The 18,510-nt window shown below is 39.1% G+C and overlaps 1 protein-coding gene across 3 annotated transcripts in view; it reads right to left on the bottom strand.

Moving 5' to 3' along the window:
- The window catches only part of nr3c2 (nuclear receptor subfamily 3, group C, member 2), an 84,247-nt gene that overhangs the window by 22,330 nt on the left and 43,407 nt on the right, over positions 1 to 18,510 (bottom strand). For all 3 annotated transcript variants that reach the window (XM_023964762.2, XM_078952535.1, NM_001163129.1), the window contains 1 exon segment: positions 13,107 to 13,234. In XM_023964762.2, coding sequence (XP_023820530.1) covers positions 13,107 to 13,234 — 128 coding nt within the window.

Here is an 18,510-nt window from a genome sequence, read left to right as displayed (position 1 = left end):
AGCCATCCCCGTCCCACCCCCCCCTTGCACACACACACACACACACACACACACTTGGATAGGCCATGCCAAATGGCAATTCCACAAACTCCTAAGCTTTCCTGTCAGCTGTTCTGCTCATATTCACGATTCCTTATAATAAATGACAGAGTGAAATGAATTGCATGAAATAGCCAAAGTCTTACTTTGCTGTGATGGTGGATATTTATGTGGCAGAGCGTGTATCTAAGAGGGAGAGAATTTGTTTATTTATGCACTGTTTCTATGCTCCCACACAGCATGTTTACCTCTGAATATTTACATTTGCTTATCAACTCAGAGGCAGGCTCCACATTAATGCCACTTTATGTTTCAAGCTTAATTATTTGAATTTAGTTGCATGCTTTTTTCCTAAAACACGTATTTAAACTGTGATTCTCGAAAGATGTTGCACCTAAATTTGGTTCATTGTGAGATCAGGGATAAAGAAACACAAAAAGTTACACTCTTTCAACAATTGCAGTGACCACCACTTTACAAAAAAATCCATCTTGATGCTTTTAACGTGTGTAAACTGCTTAACAAAGTTGGCCGTGATCTGAAAATAGCCTCACAAATTCAGTAGCTGGCCACAACAATAACTCTGCTGTGACTCTGAATGGCATTTGGCAGTGGGTGCAATGTTCTTACTGTAGCTGCAAGCTGGCACTGCTGACGTAAGATTGTATAAAACGAGAGGATGCTCCCAAGAATTGATGTCACTTTGATGCCACTGCTTTGCACAAGAGCCTCAACTCTTTTCTCCTTGGACATACAAACATTTGTCTTAACCCTTGTGCTATCCCATGACCCCACCCTTACATTGACATGTTCCCCCTACCATGACAAAGGTATCCAAAGGTGGAAAGATTTCATGTAATCCATGGACACCAGTAAAGATCACAAATCATTGAAGAAAAAAGGTTCAGCACACCGTCTTGTGGGTCTAAATGACCCAACTCCCAATGCTAAAGTGCCTAGGATTGCACAAGGGTTACAGTGTGGTCTGGATCAAGAATTTAAAAAAGCCAAAACATTATATCATTATATGAAGTTATGTTGTTTATTAAAGCATTTATGATCTCTTTACCCATATTGGATTAATGACTTTAAATTTAAAAACCTCGAAAAAGTGTCTTCAAAATATCATCATATGGTTCAGATACAAAAGGTACAGCCACATCAATGTCAGAGAACAAAGAGATCACGATGGACATTATACTGTATGTTGGCTGGATCAGAGGAACTGAAGGTCTGAAGGAAGACGTGTACTGCATTAAACATTTAAAGTTAATAAAAGCACATTGTGTTGTCAGATCAAATGCGTTGCAACATTTTTCATCTAATTATTTTTTTTTAAAACAAACCCCTTCAGCTTCACATCTATGGGGATTTCTTTGTCTGTTTTTCAAACACAATCTTGTGTAATGTTGCGAAAGAGAATACAAACATTTCTTTAGCATATTGGAAAGTGTGAGTGTGTAAATAAAAAATAAATATATATACAGTATATATGTATATTTATATACACTTTCAACTGTTCTTTTTCAACACTGCAAGCTTCAACTCTTCAACTTAACACAAACATATCACTTAGTTTTGTGCTGCCTGAGTGTGAAATAATTTCATACTGTAAGTTCTTTTAAAAATACCCACACCATTTGCCTTGTTTGGTTCCATCCACGACTATTTCTTTTCACAACCTGTTACTTCCTTTTTTCAATCATTAATTTTTTTAAAGTTCTAGCTTTAAGTTATTTTATTTTCCTTTGCAGTGCCATTTCTGTCACAAACACATCCCTGTGTACACCTCTGAGTATTAAACCGGTGCCTGGGAGGTTTGCACAAAGGAACAATCATAAAAATTGTTGGGTTTTTTTCTCAAGCCAGTTTAAAAATGAAAGTAGTTGGTGCCAGGCCATTTCACCCAGTAAATATCAAGGGGCCTGTTTCATGAGCAAATTTGTTCCAGTTTTCCCCAATGTATCAAAAAGTTTAGGAACAACAGGGTTAATCTCTGAATAAACTAACTTCAATTGTCTAAACACAAATTAATCGATCTCCCGTTAGACTTCTGTAGATTAGTTAGAAGTACACAGTATCTTAAATATCTATATCTTTGGTACCAACTTTATGTGCCACACAAAGTCATTGAGATCTTTGCAGCACATGGAGTCTTGTCTGGTGTGGTTGCTCAAAGCCTCTGCTTGTACTGCCATGCTCTCAGCTTCCTTCGCATCACTCAAACCCCTTTTTCCAACTGCTCCATGGCTGCTCTGTGTTATATGACAAAGATTTTCTTTTGGTTTAATTCTTCTCCTCAGTGTGTTTCTGCTCCTCAAAACATTCACTCAGCTGTTAGGCGATGGAATCTGCTTCCCTGATCCACTCCAGGATCTTTGGTGTTTGATCCTGGATGGTGGTTTTGAAGTTCTTGATCTTGTTTCATTTTAAATATCAAGAGAGTTTCAAATGCATAGATTTCTTGAATTCCAGAATGCATCTTTGAAAAAAGAAAATTAATCTGTTTCCCAAATACCATAAAGCTTTGATTCTACAATGCATTAATAGTTTTGAAGTTTTTTTTCCAATTTTAGGCACAGTAGTTTCTTTTTTGTGCGGTTTGTGTGACAGAATTTTTATATTGCTTGTCATTTAACGAAGCTGGGATCTAACTAACTCTGCTAAATGGCTTATTAGCATCAACTATCCCAATAGCCTTTTGGACACACAACCTGTAGCACTCAGACACCGGAAAGATACTCAGAGACTTAGTTGAAAGACATTTGATTGGATGCAACCCAAGACTCCCAGTAAATCTGGAAACCATACGAGATGTGTCCTCAGACAACCTCTTTCACAACAATGAAAAGGGTGGCAGCTTGGTCATAGAAACCACGGCTCAGTCTCACTGTAGACCAAATCAAGGCCAAAAGAAAGATTATTCATTTTTAATATGAACTTATGAGCTCAAAAAGACAACAGCAAAGAAAAAGCTAATTTCTGCAATGGCATTTTAATAAGAGGAGATACGCCAAGCCACTGATGACATGTGAAAAATAAACAGGCACTAAACTTCTTAACTGTGCTCCACATGGAGTCAATTATTTTGTGCAGCTGTCTTGTATCAACAAATGTGTCTTTAGTAGAGTCAATGCAGAAGAGAGACTCATGTAAATAGCTTTATAATTTAAAAAAAAGACACAAAAAGACATTCAACAATTTGAAACACAGATTTACTGAAGCACCTAGCATTTCTAATTCACCTTTTTTTATTTCAAGAAAGAAGCCCCCTTTTTAGAATAGCATCATGTTGCCAAAGTACACTTCTGAATGCAGAATCAAGAAGCAAGAAAAAATGAGCTCCAAAAAACTTTGATTAGTGGGCTAATGCATTCATCACATTTGCACTCAACTACAATAATATAGGCTTTCTGTGTGTTGGAGCCATTCTTTCTTATTTGCATATAAGTGAAGAACATTAAAAATTGGAATACAAACTTAACTGTTAAGTTAAACCTGAATATTTTGAAGGTCAAAACAGGCAGAGGGACAAAAAAATGTTATTTAGTTTTTGCAAACAATTTGCAGAGATCCTCACTGAACATCTGGAGAAAGTTTGCTGCACTGAAAGTAAAAGGGCTGAATAATTTTGCACACCCAATATTTCAGTTTTTATTTGTTAAACAAGTTTGAAATATCCAATAAATTCCATTTCATGATTGTGTCCCACTTGTTGTTGATTCTTCACAAAAAATTACAGTTTTATATCTTTATGTTTGCAGCTTGAAATGTGGCAAAAGGTTGAAAAGTTGTAGGGGGCCAAATACTTTAGCAAGGCACTGCAGGTAGTCAGCATCAAGCAGTACAGAGAGCTGGAAAACAGGCAGGGTTGTGGCTCTTGGGGACCAAGATTGACAAGCCCTGTACATGGAACCTTTCATGCAGTCGTTCAGTTCCACCTATCAGGCGTCTTTAGCGACACTGTGGTATTTCATTCCAATAGTGGTCACTGAGCTGAATCAAAGAACAGGTAGCAGAACAGGTGCTGTACAAACAGTTTAGACAGAATGGCATAACATCAGTTTATCCCTGCAGTAAAATGCTGCACGTTTAAATATTGTGACAGTTATTGACCAGGCTCTCTGATTCATTTCTGTCACATGCTGTGTGTGTACAACTTCAGGATAGGTTTTTTTTACAATGGAAAAACACATTTCAAACTGAAAATAACCTTCTATTTAACATTGAGCTTTCAACATAGCTTAAAAGCTCAATAATTAAATGGTAACAGTACTTATATAACACTTTTCTACCTTCCTTGAAGCCCCAAAGTGCTTTACAATCACAGTTCCATTGATAGCTGCTCCACTGCCTAACACTGGCACCAATCTATGGGGTTAAGCGGGAACCAAGTCTGCAATCTTCCCAATAGAGGTTGACCGCTTTACCTCTGCACCACAACAGTCCTAATTAAAGGATTGTTTTAATTCATAAGAAATTGATATTTTCACTGATGTGACCACTGTGGTTTTTGATCAGAGGCATCAGAGTGGTCACCACAATATCAATATAATTCTGCACACAGTCATCGGTTAGTCTGGACCGGGTATCAGGCTGGGGTTCCTGTGTTCCACACAAAGATCTGCCCACCTGAACACTTTGCTGCTGCTGACCTGCTTTTACTATTTAGAAGTAATGCAAATTTAGGATTGTTTCAAAATGATCAGTTATCATAAACCAGATTATGCGCTACTTTCCATGCGCATCCATATTGAAGCACCACTTGGAAGCAGTGATTATTGCTGTGAAACGAGATATCTTTTTTCTGTCTTACAAATGTTTTATACCATAAGGAGTCAAACCGGTTCTTCTTCTTTTGATTCCACAACAGTTTAACGCCGTGAGAAAGGGCACAAAGGAGGAATTCTTACTCCCCTTGGGGGGATCTGCATGATTTAACAACTGGGAAGCTAAGACAAAACAACGATGGACTTCGGATGCACCTTAATTGTGCACCAGCTGAATGAAAATGGCCTTTTGAATGCAGCTCTCTATCTATCAGATTTCACACACAGGTGTGTGACAGCTAATAAGAACTTTACATGAAAAGTACAATTTAGAGCTTAAAAGACAAAAAGAAGATGATTCTTTTAGCTTTTTCCAACTTTGGCAGATTTTGGTATCTAAAGTAAGACAAATTCAGGCATTTATCATAAGCGTGAAAACAGCAATGACTTCTTAGTGGGACAAAAAGAACGCAGATCTATGAAAACATTAGAAGACTTGTAACGTGAAACAGTGAAAAGACGTAACAATACCAGTTAAGCTGAAAAACAATCAGATTGAGCTTCTATTACAACCTACATTTCAATGTGAACTAGGCCTCTTTGCAAACACAAGTGTTTGAATTCTCATGTGGACCCCACCCTGAGAATAACAAGAAAAGGTCATACCTTCTGGTGATCAAAAGTTGTGAAAGTGTGAGTCACAACCTTTTTTATTTTCAAACCTCAAAAGTATTCATAGAGATAACAAAAATAGTAAAGATAAGTTAAAGTTCCTTAAGTTTAAAAAAATGTTTCCCGCAAAGATGAGGTCACCACAAGGTAAAGCGTGACACAGATCAAACAGACTTAAAGAATTAAAATAAAGTATTTAGAACAAAACCTTCCTCATCTACCAACTGTTAGCCTTCATAGTTAGAGTTGTTTTTTTTTATTAATTTGAAGAATTTCAGGAAATAAAGTGCTCAGATGGGAGTGCCTTCTGGTGGTGGAGTAAAGTTAAGGGGAGTGAATATTTGTCCTTTTGAGTAGGACTGTAGAAGAACACATTTGGACACTAAAAGGCCCAGCTGGCAATTAGTTATTCCAAGCAGATGGTCTAAATAAAAAAAGAAAAAAAAGGAAAAATTAAAACAAAGTGGATTTCAAATAACTGCGCTCAGGTCCAGTAAAATAAATAAATAAAAACAAAAACAAAATCCCTATTTGGATGTAAATTGTCTGACGTCACAAAAAAATTCAAAATAAATCTGAGCGTTTAATCTGATTTGTTGATGACTATAAAATGCTAAACAGCTCCATAGTAAAAGAGCTATGAGCCGGTTAGTCTTCTAATGAGCTACAGCCAAATGAAAAGTTGTGTCCCCTGGGGCAGGCCTTGCCAAAAGAAATTAAGCATGGGCTGGATAATTCCCCTTGTACAGATGCCCACTCTCTCTGCAGTCTCCTTTTATATCTGCATTGCCAAGTCGAAGTTCTGCAACTTTGAGAGAAAAGAGGAGGAGAAGTAGAGGGATTACAGAGGAGAGGAGGAGTATAACGTCTCCTCGCGTCCCAATTTACACCTCTCTGGTGCCCAGGTCTGACATCGCTTTCCGTCCCTCTACTTGTTACTTGCCCCCCCTCCCCCTTTTGGCTCCTCCCTCTCTGCCTCTCTTTGGGTTTGACTTTTTATTTGTCCTTCCTCCTCTCCTCCCTTACCATATCCGTTTCACCGTCCCCTATCGTCCCTTCCCTTTGCAAAATCCGTCTCGCACTGTTTTCCTGCTTTGCTTTCCTCTCTTTCCACCTAAGCAGCAGCTGGGATGGGGTCATCTAAGGCAACGGTTCACATGCAACACTGATGACATCAAAGCCCTGCAGGGGTTTTCTTTCATGGTTTGCACAGTTGCAGTTGTGAGGCTGTGTGGACTTAAGAGAAAGTACCATTAAAAAAATCCCAACTAGTATGTAGATATACTAACAGGTCAAACCCCAACAGTACCATCAAATGAGCCATTTTCTTGAGAATGACAGCAGGCACTGATGTTAGTTTGGGCTTCTGATCACAAAGACATTAGCACTCACTTTCCCAGCATTTGCTGATTTTCATAGACATATATAGACAAAAAATAAAAGTTAGATTTAATAGCTTCATTCACATATTTTGTGAATTAGTATTTGTGACAAAAAAATTGCATACATCATCAATTTTAAGCCTGATTTGACCAGAGAAGAGTCCAGTCTCCCCAAACTGGATAAGAAAACCTAGAGGACCTGAAGGCTAGCCAGCAGTAACGGTGATTTCTTTCCCCCCTCTTCCTTTTTCCTGCAATGGGGCTTTAAGACTGTGTTTTGCACTCAAACACTGATCTAAATGAGTTAGGCAAAAGCCTCAGGCAACAGGCACAACATGAAAAACACATTATGACTGTGGCTGATTTTCCCCAAGCTAAATATAACATAAAGTGCTGCTCCTGGAGACGTACCTTTGGATTTTTCCTTTCCTTTACTGACATTTGTCTCAGATTTCTCACTCTACCAAAGTGGAACACACAATTTTGCCTATTTTGCGTATTTCGGGGGAAAATAATTATATGGAGAATATTTTGTCAATATTTTGGAGTTTTCTGAAAATGTGCGCAAGGATGATGCAAGTGAAACTCGTCCTTTAATGAAAATGTTTCTTTTGCAAACCTGTGGAGTGCATGTCAACAGACAAGTCGTTACTGACACTATGGACACAAATCAATTTATTTTTCCATCATAATTTGACCATTTTACTAACAGACACAAATGAAGTTAAAGCTCAATCTTAAAGAATTTATTTTATTTATTTTTATATTACTTTTGCAAAAGCTTAGGAATTCCAATTCCAACTAAATATGTTGCTTTGTTTACCTGAAATAAACCGAAATGTATTTGTTTCTGTTTAAAATTTTCAAACAATGAATATAGCTATAAAAGAAACAAGGAGTGAAAAAAAAATATCAATCCATCACGAAGTGGTATACATTTTTAGATATTGGTCTTAAAGCAAATTCAATTTTTCATTTCAGGGGTACCTTTCAGGGTTCTAGGTTTTTAGCTAACTGATTGTTTAGATGTTATATATATACATTAAACATGATTTAAGGTCAAAATGCAACTGGTGACAGATTAAGTTTGCCTGATGTGCTGCTTATGAGTAGCACATTGACTTTTCTTATCTGGATGCTAGAGGTGAGTTTTGATTGTGAAGGACAATAGAATCATATCCAAAGGACATTTACAGTGGGGAAAAAAGTTTCTGGTCAGCCACCAAATGTGCAAGTTCTCCCACTTAAAAAGATGAGAGAGGCCTGTATTTCATCATAGGTATACCTAAACTATGAGAGACAAAATGCAATATATAATATTATAGGATAACAAAAATATCCAGAAAATCAATTTACAGAATTAATTTGTAAATTATGGTGGAAAATAAATATTTGGTTAATAACAAAATTTCAACTCAATATGTTGTTATATACCCTTTGTTGGCAATGACAGCAGTCAGTCGTTTTCTGAGACTTCACAAACTGTTGCTGGTATTTTGGCCTATTCCTCCATACAGAGGAATAGAGTATTGATATTTTTGCAGGGCAAACACAGACTTTCAACTCCCTTCAAAGATTTTCTATGGGGCTGAGATCTGGTGACTGGCTAGGCCACTCCAGGACCTTGAAATGCTTCTTACAGAACCACTCCTTCGTTTCCCAGGCAGTGTATTTCATCTTCAATGCCCTTGCTGTTGGAACAAAGTTTTCACTCAAAATACGACGATACATAGCCCCATTCATTCTTTCCTGTAACGGATCAGTCGTCCTGGTCCCTTTGCTGAAAAACAGCCCAAAGCACGATGTTTCCACCCCCATGCTTTATACAGTCCCTGACAAAAGTCTTGTCGCTTATCCATTTCGTAGAAACAAAAGCGTATAACCTCACTTTTAATAAATCCATTGTTTTTAGAAATGTCTCATATGAAAGCTAAAACCCTCCCAAAGTTTTGTCGCCTACATAGAGTAATGTGAAAATTTAACAAATAATTTACTTCAAAAACAAAAATATGTTGCATAACATCAGTGAATTAAGTAGTGCTACTGTTAGATCCATATTTAATATCTTGTATGACTTCCATGAGCTTGAAGGACAGTATCCATGCGGTTTGACAATGATTCATACAATTTATCGATGAAGTCATCAGGAATAGCAAAGAAAGCAGTCTTACATGCCTCCCAGAGTTCATCAAGATTCTTTGGTTTCGTCTTCCATGCTTCCTCTTTCATTCTACCCCAGACATGCTCAATGATGTTCATGTCTGGTGACTGGGCAGGCCAGTCCTGGAGCACCTTGATCTTCTTCGCCTAGAGGAACTTTGATGTAGAGATGGAAATATGCGATGGAGCACCATCCTACTGCAGAATTTGACCCCTTTTATGGTTGGGAATGTAAGAGGTAGGTAATACTTCTTGATATTTTAGGCTATTGATATTGCCTTCCACCCTGCAAATGTTTCGCACACCCCCATACTGGATGTAACCCCAGACCATGATTTTTCCGCCACCAAACTTAACTGTTTTCTGGGTGAATCTTGGGTCCATGCGGGCTCCAGTTGGTCTCCTGCAATATTTGCGGCGGCTGTGATGTAATTCAACTGAAGACTCATCTGAGAAATCCACCTACTGCCACTTTTCCAGCGTCCATCCTTTCAGTAGGCTGCGGGCCTTGGCAAATGCAGCATGTTTTTTCAATTGTCTTTTGTTTAGTGCTGGTTTCTGGGCACTGATTCGACCATGGAGGCCATTTTGAGACAGAATTCTACAAACTGTTCTGGTTGACACAGGGACTTGAGGTGAACAGGCCTGGTGGAGCTCTGCTGCAGTGGAAAAGGGGCTGGCCTTGGATTTTCGAACCAACAAACGGTCCTCCCGAGCAGTTGTCTTGCGGGGTCTGCCGGACCTGGGCTTGTCAAAAACATCTTCAGTCCCATCTTCTTATTCTTTGTACTTGACGCTGAGACACATTGAAGGTGTCAGCCACCTCAGCAGTGGATCTGGTCTTCAGCCTCTTGATAATCAACGCTTTGGTCTCAGGGTGAATCTTAGGCATGTTGTCAGAGGTCAAGTTGCAGTTGATGTGAAGGCCTGGTGTGCTGGAGTTCTTTTTATACACACCCACTAATTGATTGATCAGTAATTGATCACAGGTGAGGCTGTAATCTAGGATTGGGTGCATCATATGACAAGGCGACAAAACTTTTGTCTTGCCAAAATGTGACCTTTCTGTGTTCATTAAATGATCAATCTTTCTTCAGTGAAGCAATTTTATTTTAGTATATTGAACATAGTCTGGGAGGGTTTTAGCTTTCATATGCAACATTTCTAAAACCAATGGATTCATTTAAAGTGAGGTTATACGCTTTTGTTTCTACAAAATGAATAAGCGACAAGACTTTTGTCAGGGACTGTAGTTGGTATGGTGCTCTTTGGGTGCAACTCAGCATTCTTTTTTCCTCCAAACAAGACGAGTAGAGTTCTTACAAAAACATTCTATTTCGGTTTCTTCTGATCATAAAACATTCTCTCAATCTTGTTCTGGATCCTCCAAATGCTCTCTAGCAAACTTTAGACGGGCCTGCACATGTACTGGCTTCAGCAGGGGGACACGTCTGGCACTGCAGGACTTGAGTCCCTGGTGGCATAGTGTGTTACTGATGGCAGACTTTGTTCCTTTGCTCCCAGCTCTCTGCAGGTCATTCACTAGGTCTCCTCGTGTGGTTATTGGATTTTTGCTCACCGTTCTTGTGACCATTTTGGCTACATTCACACTGCAGGGCCTAATGCTCAATTCCGATTTTTTGAAAAAATCCGATGTTTTTGCTAGGCTGTTCACATTTCCAATTAAATGCGAATTTTTGTGATCTCCTGTGTGACCGTGAAATGACCCAGAAGTGACCCGCGCAGAAGAGTACTCAAAGGGGAACGACGTCACTCGTTTGCGGAAGTAGCTAACGTTAACAATGGATGTCAACACTATCTGTTTTGTGTACATGTTGACATGTGGACATTTTTTGCAGCTAGCAGGTGTGTTGATAACATTTGAGTGTGTGTGGACAGGCCCCGCCCTTTTTGTACTACATTTGAACCGTACCGTAATGATAAACAACCAGTAAACCTGTCTGCTCTATGCTGCTTCATGGTCTTACCCCCCCCCCCTTCACTATCACCCCCCCTCTCTAATATCCCTCTCTCTTCTTCCCTTCTTTCCTTTTCCGTCCGGTCCAACACCAAAGGTTTTCAAACATGGTTGAAATTAATAAAGTTTGGCCTCAATTACAAAAGGGGTTTATTCAGTCATGCCTTTGGTTTGTCTGAAGATTAATAACCCCTCTTGTTAAAGTAAAATATGTCCAACACAAGAGGCCCTCAGCTCTCATCTGCCTGCCTAGCTGTTGGACAGGACAAGTTAAAAAAAACAAAAAAAAAAAACAATGGATGTCAACAACAGTGTTGTCAACAGCGGAGCTCTTTTTGTATTATTACATTTATTTTCACAAAAGAGCCAGCACAATAACAATCTTCTCATTTTAAGAAGGCATTGGAGCCAGGATCGTCTGTACCCACTGTTGTCGAATGGGGATGTGTAAGTGTTGGGGCCGTGCGCATGTGTGTAAGAGAGAGGAGAGAGCGTGTGCAGCAGCGAGGTAGAGAATGAGGGGGGCAGTGTGGGCGCACATTCATGTTGTGTGTTAGGGAGGAAGGAGAACGGTAATAAAAGAAGGCTTCCCCCAGAATAAATGCTATTGACTCTTTATTAATCCGTTCTGGAGAATCTAAGGGTCCGAAGTGAACCCCGGAGGAGGATCCGCCTTGGGTCCCCCGCGCTTCTGACCAAAGTCGGAAAGGGAGAAAAAAAAAAAGTAATCGCGGGGAAGGTTCAACACCACGCTCTGCCATTTCGCTGGAAATGTTTTCAAAAACCGCCCAGTTGCGATAAGAGCCCTCGAGTTTGGCCTGAATAGAGCTGTCACCCCAAATATGAATCAAATCGGGGACCTCGCTTCCCTTCCATTGACTGGTCTCAGAAGCATCGTCCGCCATGGTTGATGTTTATGTTCTAGTTCCCGCCTACTTCAACGCAGAATTATGATGTTTGTAGCGTCTCGATGACGTATGGGTCAAATTCATGTGGCCTGGCCGGTCAGACGGCGGTCGCATTTGAAAAGATCGGATACGTATCGGATACAGGACCACATACCCAGGTGGCCTGGGTCGCATTTGAAAAGATCGGATCTGTGTCGTCCAGACTGTCATGAAAAGATCAGATACAGGTCCCATTGGGACCAAAAAAAAGGAATTGGGTCGTTTTAGCATGCGGTGTAAACGTAGCCTTTGACTCCACAGGGTGAGATCATGCTGGGAGCCCCAGATGGAGGGAGATTATCAGTGGTCTTGTATGTCTTCCATTTCCTAATAATTGCTCCCACAGTTGATTTCTTCACACCAAGCTGCTTACCTATTGCACATTCAGTCAACAATTTGGTTTCTGGTGTCCTTAGATAGCTCTTTGCTCTCGGCCATAATGGAGATTGGAGTGTGATTGTTTTGAGTTGTGGGCAGGTGTCCTTTATATAGAAAAGTTTAAACAGGTGCCTTTAATAAAAGATAACCAGTGAAGGACAGAGGATCCTTTTACAAAAGAAGTTACAGGTATGTGAGAGCCAGAAATCGTGCTTGTTTGTAGTTGACCAAATACTTATTTTCCATCATAAATTACAAATAAATTCTTAAAAAATTGGTTTTTCTGGATTTCCTAACCCTACTTTTATGTAAAGCTTTTTCTTAAATAAAGGAGTGTTTTAACTGACCAGAATCTTGCTAAAAAATAGAAAGAATAGAATTTGTTACAGTGTGTGGACTGCTTCATATGTATAAGGAAGGATGTGCGGTATACATGTTCAACATTTGCTTGAAGCTGACAAATACAAATAGCTTCAGTGCTTTGTGCAACATCTTCCCAGCAAACAGATGCCTGCATGTTATCTTTTACCATCTTTGCCAAAGAATTGGCAGTATGAATTAACACAAAAAATTGTTGTTCTTAAAAGTATGCACTCTTTTTCATTTAAAAATTGTATAGTAGTAACATCAGATTTTATTTGATAAAACCTCCCCAGATGCTTACTTGTTTTTTTCTGTAAATAATATAGAAAGTTATTTTTTGTCTATTTCAGCAGTTAATAAAAGTATCGAAATACAACAAATCCCTAAAGCATCATCATCTTGTGGGTTGAGATTTTACCTTCCACGGCTCTTTTGAAGAAGACTTTGCAGCTCCCACATGTCACAACGCCATAGTGGCACCCCGAAGCCTCGTCTCCACAAACCAGGCAAACTTTGGCTGTTGAGGAAGGTTGTCTCAGTGATGAGCTGGAAACAAATACACAAGGGTTTCAACCAAACATTATTTAACAACAAAATAAATAAGAACCTCAAATGGCAGTAACAAATTAAGCCCTCGCTGAAACTTAATTTTTACCATCCACTGACAGCAGCAGTGCCCAACCGCAGGCCATAAATATACCTTCCAATAAACAAAAGAAGACTTTGAAGTCCTCCGATTTACAAGTAGACCATGCTTCCAGAGAGGGTAATGACAGATTCATGGGTCGTATCATTTAAATTCAATAAGTTGAGTGCAGGATACCAAATCTGTGCACAATCAAAACTGCCCATCCTCCTCTGTACAGGAACTATGTGAGGGTCTATGAAAGGGGTGGTCACTGGGGGCTGCATTTCTCATTGGTTTCTTACATAACTTCCTCTTTAATGTCATATCAATCAAGACTTTTAAAACTGTATGACCTTGTGGATTTTTACACTGCGCAACTTTTATACAGAGCCAGTGGGAAATCGTTACCATTCAATATCCAAAAACAGTTCTTAGAAAATGAAGGAGGCTACAGACTGAGGGGATGTAGGAACTTCAAGATCAAACTGATAAAAACCACAAGGAAAGGTTTCTGTGTGTCGGTGTGTGGCACTAAACTTTGGAACGGTTTAAGTAATAAGCTCAAAAAATGTTCAAATATTCAAATATTCAAGAAAATGTATAAAGAAACTCTTATTTCAGGATATGAAGATAAGAGGATTTAAGGATCAACAGGTGTTTGAAAAATTCCAAATACATGTGTGAACTTGAGTGTGGTGAAATAATCAAAGCTCTTTTAATTACAACCAATGAGAGTTACATTGTAATGTGCAATAATGATTACTGAAATGTTTGAATTACAATCAATAAGCTATTGATTTTATTTACTTGATCTGCAATGTGTAGCAATAATTACTAGTTTGATGTTATCATGTGTTCTAATGATAATCAATTATTATTACGTATCGGTATCGTTATTGTTTACTGAAATCATGAATGAATGTTTTCTGAAGATCATCAATCATTTCTAGGCACTGGATTTTGTTACTTGAAGAGAATCTATCTGATCAGAACCGGATTTAAAAACACTGTTAAACTATCAAATGAATGAACTCAGTAGGGGTGGGATTATATAAGCTTGCTTCTTCCCACTCCTTTTCAAGCAATAAATCAAACTCTACTTATACCTCAGTTAATTATCACTGTATTTAATTAAGCATATATGATATAAGTGACAGTTTTGTTTTGTTTTCTGTCTTTTTAATCTATGCATTTCATCATTTCTGTAATGAGTTTGATAAATATGTGTAAATTCTTTATTGCTTTGACTACAATGCTTGAAATAAATCAATAAAATCAAAATCTAAATGTTCTAATTGGCAGGACACACCTGATCCAGGTAATCAGATATGAGTAGGGCACAAATTTCTGGAAATCATGCAGACTCACAGGCCCTTGAGATCTAGAATATCCCCACCCCAGGTCTAAGAGTAAAATTGCAGACTTAAATGCCAAAAACCATTCGTTTCCAATGCCCTGAATCAGTACTGAAAAAAAGGTTTAGTTGGACAGCAATCTGCTGCTCCAGATCTATGTTTACAATGGACTATTTACTTTTCATCACACTGACCGATTTCTATAATTATACAGCCATTAAAGCTCTGGATGAACACAGTATCACAAGCAATGCACAGCTAGGTGGAAGAATTTGTTAAAAAGTTCCTGCAAATGAGACCTGTGGATCGTGGGGATTAGTCTCAAAGGTCTACCTTCGGTTAATGTATTATGAAGCAGGTAGAGTTTTTCCAACAGTTTCACTATAATTAGCCATTTTCTAAATAAAGAAAACACAAATGTGTCAGACCAAATGTCAGAAATTCATTTACCTTAGGCCTTAACGATAAATCACAAATTTATCGTTATCGCGATATCAAGCTGTGCAATATGCATATTGTAAAAGAAGGCGAAAATCACAACAAATGGTTACTTTATATGTACTAAAACAATCTTATGGCAGCTTGACGTATTTAGCTAATCAAATAAATCCATTTATGCATTTGACCAATCGAATGAAGCCCTTTTATGTTGCCCATGTAGACTAGTTTCATTCAATTAATTAAAGGTATGTTGACTCTTATTTAAATTAAATTGTTGCAGTGAAATAGAAATGATGTTTTGCTATTTGTTCATGTATCGCAAGTTATATCGTCATCGCAATATTGATCACTAATATCGCATATCAAAGGTTTTCCTCATATCGTGCAGCCCTAATTTACCCTTTAACATCAAAGCTTTAACTACAGTGTTGACATTCTTAAGACTGTTGTGACTCTTCCTCCTTTTATGCAATTAAAGACCCACACCAAGGAAAAATCATCTTTTTGGTTCTTTTAAATGTTCTTGTAGCATTTTTCTGATCATGGAGAACATAGCTAAAGACAATTAATCTTAAAGTTGCCTTTCTGAGTATTTATTTATTTAAATCATAGTGAAATCAGGAGCAAACAAAATATGCCATTTGAAAAAGCTTGTAGCAGTGGCATAGGTGCTACAATGGCAACCCAGATTCTCCCCGCTCCACTCCATTCTGATGCATCTACTTGTAGACGACTAGATCCATGTAAATCTTTGTTTTCCTCATCCGTGCTAGCATCTGGAACTAAACTGCACAGCTGGTTAGCTGCAATATGTCTCGTGATTTTTGTTGCACCGATATCATTAGATTGCGGCTGTGAGTGGTGGTAGAATGTGTAAACAGATGGATAAGGGAAGTAGGGGCTGGGTTGCTCCACAACAACAGTCCCGCCCACAACTCAGAGAAGAATTTCTAATGAACTACTTTGTAGACACAGTGTCCAAGAAAACAACAAAGGTTTTTAGATTTTGGCTAAAAACAGCATAATTAAGAATTGAAAGACCACTGGGAATGCTTTTACAATAAATGACGAGATGATCAGACTGGGATTTCTAAATGATTCCAGCGGATTCTGTAGCAGAGAAAAGCAGCCTTTTGCTGATATACAACAATTCACAGCAGTGAGGTGTTTAAGTCTGTTTTCAGGCCCTGCATACAAAACGCGTAATGCGCAATGTAAGGTAAACCAGGTTGAACTTTGACCAGTTAGGGACTCGGGTTAAGTAGTGTCATATGTATGACATCCCTTTCAGTTCACGGAGTGGCCAACAGTTAGAAAATTGATCATAAAGGACAAAGTGATAGTTGCAGTTTGTGTCCTGATGGAATTCTATAACACCGAGTCTGTCATATATCGGAATCAAGCAGTGAAAGTAAAAGCCTGGAGCAAAATTCACGAGATTTGCATGCTTCGACATTTTGCATTAAGTCTCCTTTAACTGTAGGTGACGGACATGCACTAGTGTTGGGGAGTGACGATCCAGTTTGAACTCCTTAAGCCAAACACGTGTTCAAGAACTCCTTGAATCCACATCTCATGCCCGCCGAGAACTTAGCATTAGAATCAGCTGATTCATGTTAATAGCGAAATGGTCAAAAAGTTATGGCATGTCAAAGAACATTATTAAAGACAATGGGGCGGACATCACAGGACTGGAAGAAATAGTCCCATTCTACATCACTTTCAAAACTAAGCCAAAAAATTACAATATTAACTCTATCAATTTGCAAGAAAGGTTTGTCAGATTAATATGATTGGACCTTTCCTTAAAATCCTTGAAGGCTGTACAGTTTCCACAAGATTACATACAGTGCAAACTTTCATACATCATACTGTGTTATGCTCACATGCACAACACATGCAAAGATCGCAACATTTGGATGGGTACAAAGAGGGAACAGCTTGTATCAAAACATTAAAAGTGGCCTCAGCTTCCCCTTCTTTTCTGTGCTAATTATCTCTCTTCCATCTCAATCAATAACATGCAAGGTGATTGTCTGCTTAACATTCTCGGTACATCCTTCATCAAACCAGCTGCCAAGCTCTCTGTCCTCCTCCTCTCTCCGTCTCTCCCCTCTGCACACACATTTCCTCTGGGGGAACTAGCTGGAAAGGGGTACAGCAACAGCACACTCAGATACAATCAGGACCACTGATCTAATTCCCTCTTGTCCATCTACACACACATTCAATTTGTTAGGACGCTTAGAAGAGTCTCTGGTGAGGTGTTTGTCTGACTTGATACTTCTGGCACTGGGCCCCATGGCTCCAGCTGAGTGACTGAGTGTGTGCATGTGTGCAAATGCAGTTCACGTCAAGACACATTTTTCTGTGTGTTAACGCACAGAGATACTCCTCCATAACTTGGCTTTTTCACTCCATCATCAAGCAGTGTTAAAAAGAAGACAACGGCAGCCAAGAGAAACAGGCCCCAGAAGGTTTTCCCGGCCAAGAACAACACGAGCAGCAAACAAGAGGTCTTCCTAAAGTATGCTTCTAATATCGAGCTGCTGGTCAGCCCTCTTTGAACACTGCAGCACATAAAAACCTCATTGCTGCATGCCAACATGCTTGCCTGCTGGTCAACCTAGCAAGGTGACTTCCCCTCCCTCAGAGAAGTATATAGGTCACTCGCTCCGTTTATGAAATCAAAGCGGACAGGCCGGGCTACAGAGACTGTGCAGCAGCAACAGCAAGTAACTGACCAAATCAAACTGTTTTAAAATGTCTGCTCTGGCGGTCAACAGTTAGTTCCTGCAAAAATCGTATCTCAGTCGTGCTAATTATGCAATACAAAGTCTCAAAACAAGTACATTTACCAAAATTACACCGGCTAATTAGTGATGTTCTTAAGGGATCCACTTCTACTGTACTCACACCACGCAATTTCTGCACACAAAAAAGTGTTTTTACGTTTAAGCTACACCTGTGACCTCTTATTTCTTGACCCCTCTTTCCTGTTTCTTTGTACAGCCTCAGCTTCACTCATTGGGACCGACTGAACAGATCAAAGGTCTCATTCTTTGCTTCAGTTGGGTTTTCTTTTTTTCAACAGAAACCCCAGGGCAGCACTTTCATTGTTTTGAAGCCCTTTCATCTTTAAACACAACACACACAAAGCTCGCAACTGATTTAGTTACTGTTTATTTCCCATGAGGGCACAGATAAGGACAAAAGGACTGATTCTAGATTCACGAGGCGAGGTTAGCATCTCCGGCTAATTCATGTCGCTCCCCCACTTCTGTTGCTCATTCGATTAGATTCCATTAATCAGGTTACAAACGGAAAAGAGATGTTGAGAACAAGCGAGGCCCAGAATATAGCGGAGGTCAAAAGCACTGCACAGATGTTTAGTTCAA

Source organism: Oryzias latipes, chromosome 1 (genome assembly GCF_053564925.1).
Source record: "Oryzias latipes strain Hd-rR chromosome 1, Olatipes_Hd-rR_3.1".
In the NCBI taxonomy this organism is placed as follows: domain Eukaryota; kingdom Metazoa; phylum Chordata; class Actinopteri; order Beloniformes; family Adrianichthyidae; genus Oryzias; species Oryzias latipes.
This window is presented reverse-complemented; position numbering and strand designations above follow the sequence as displayed.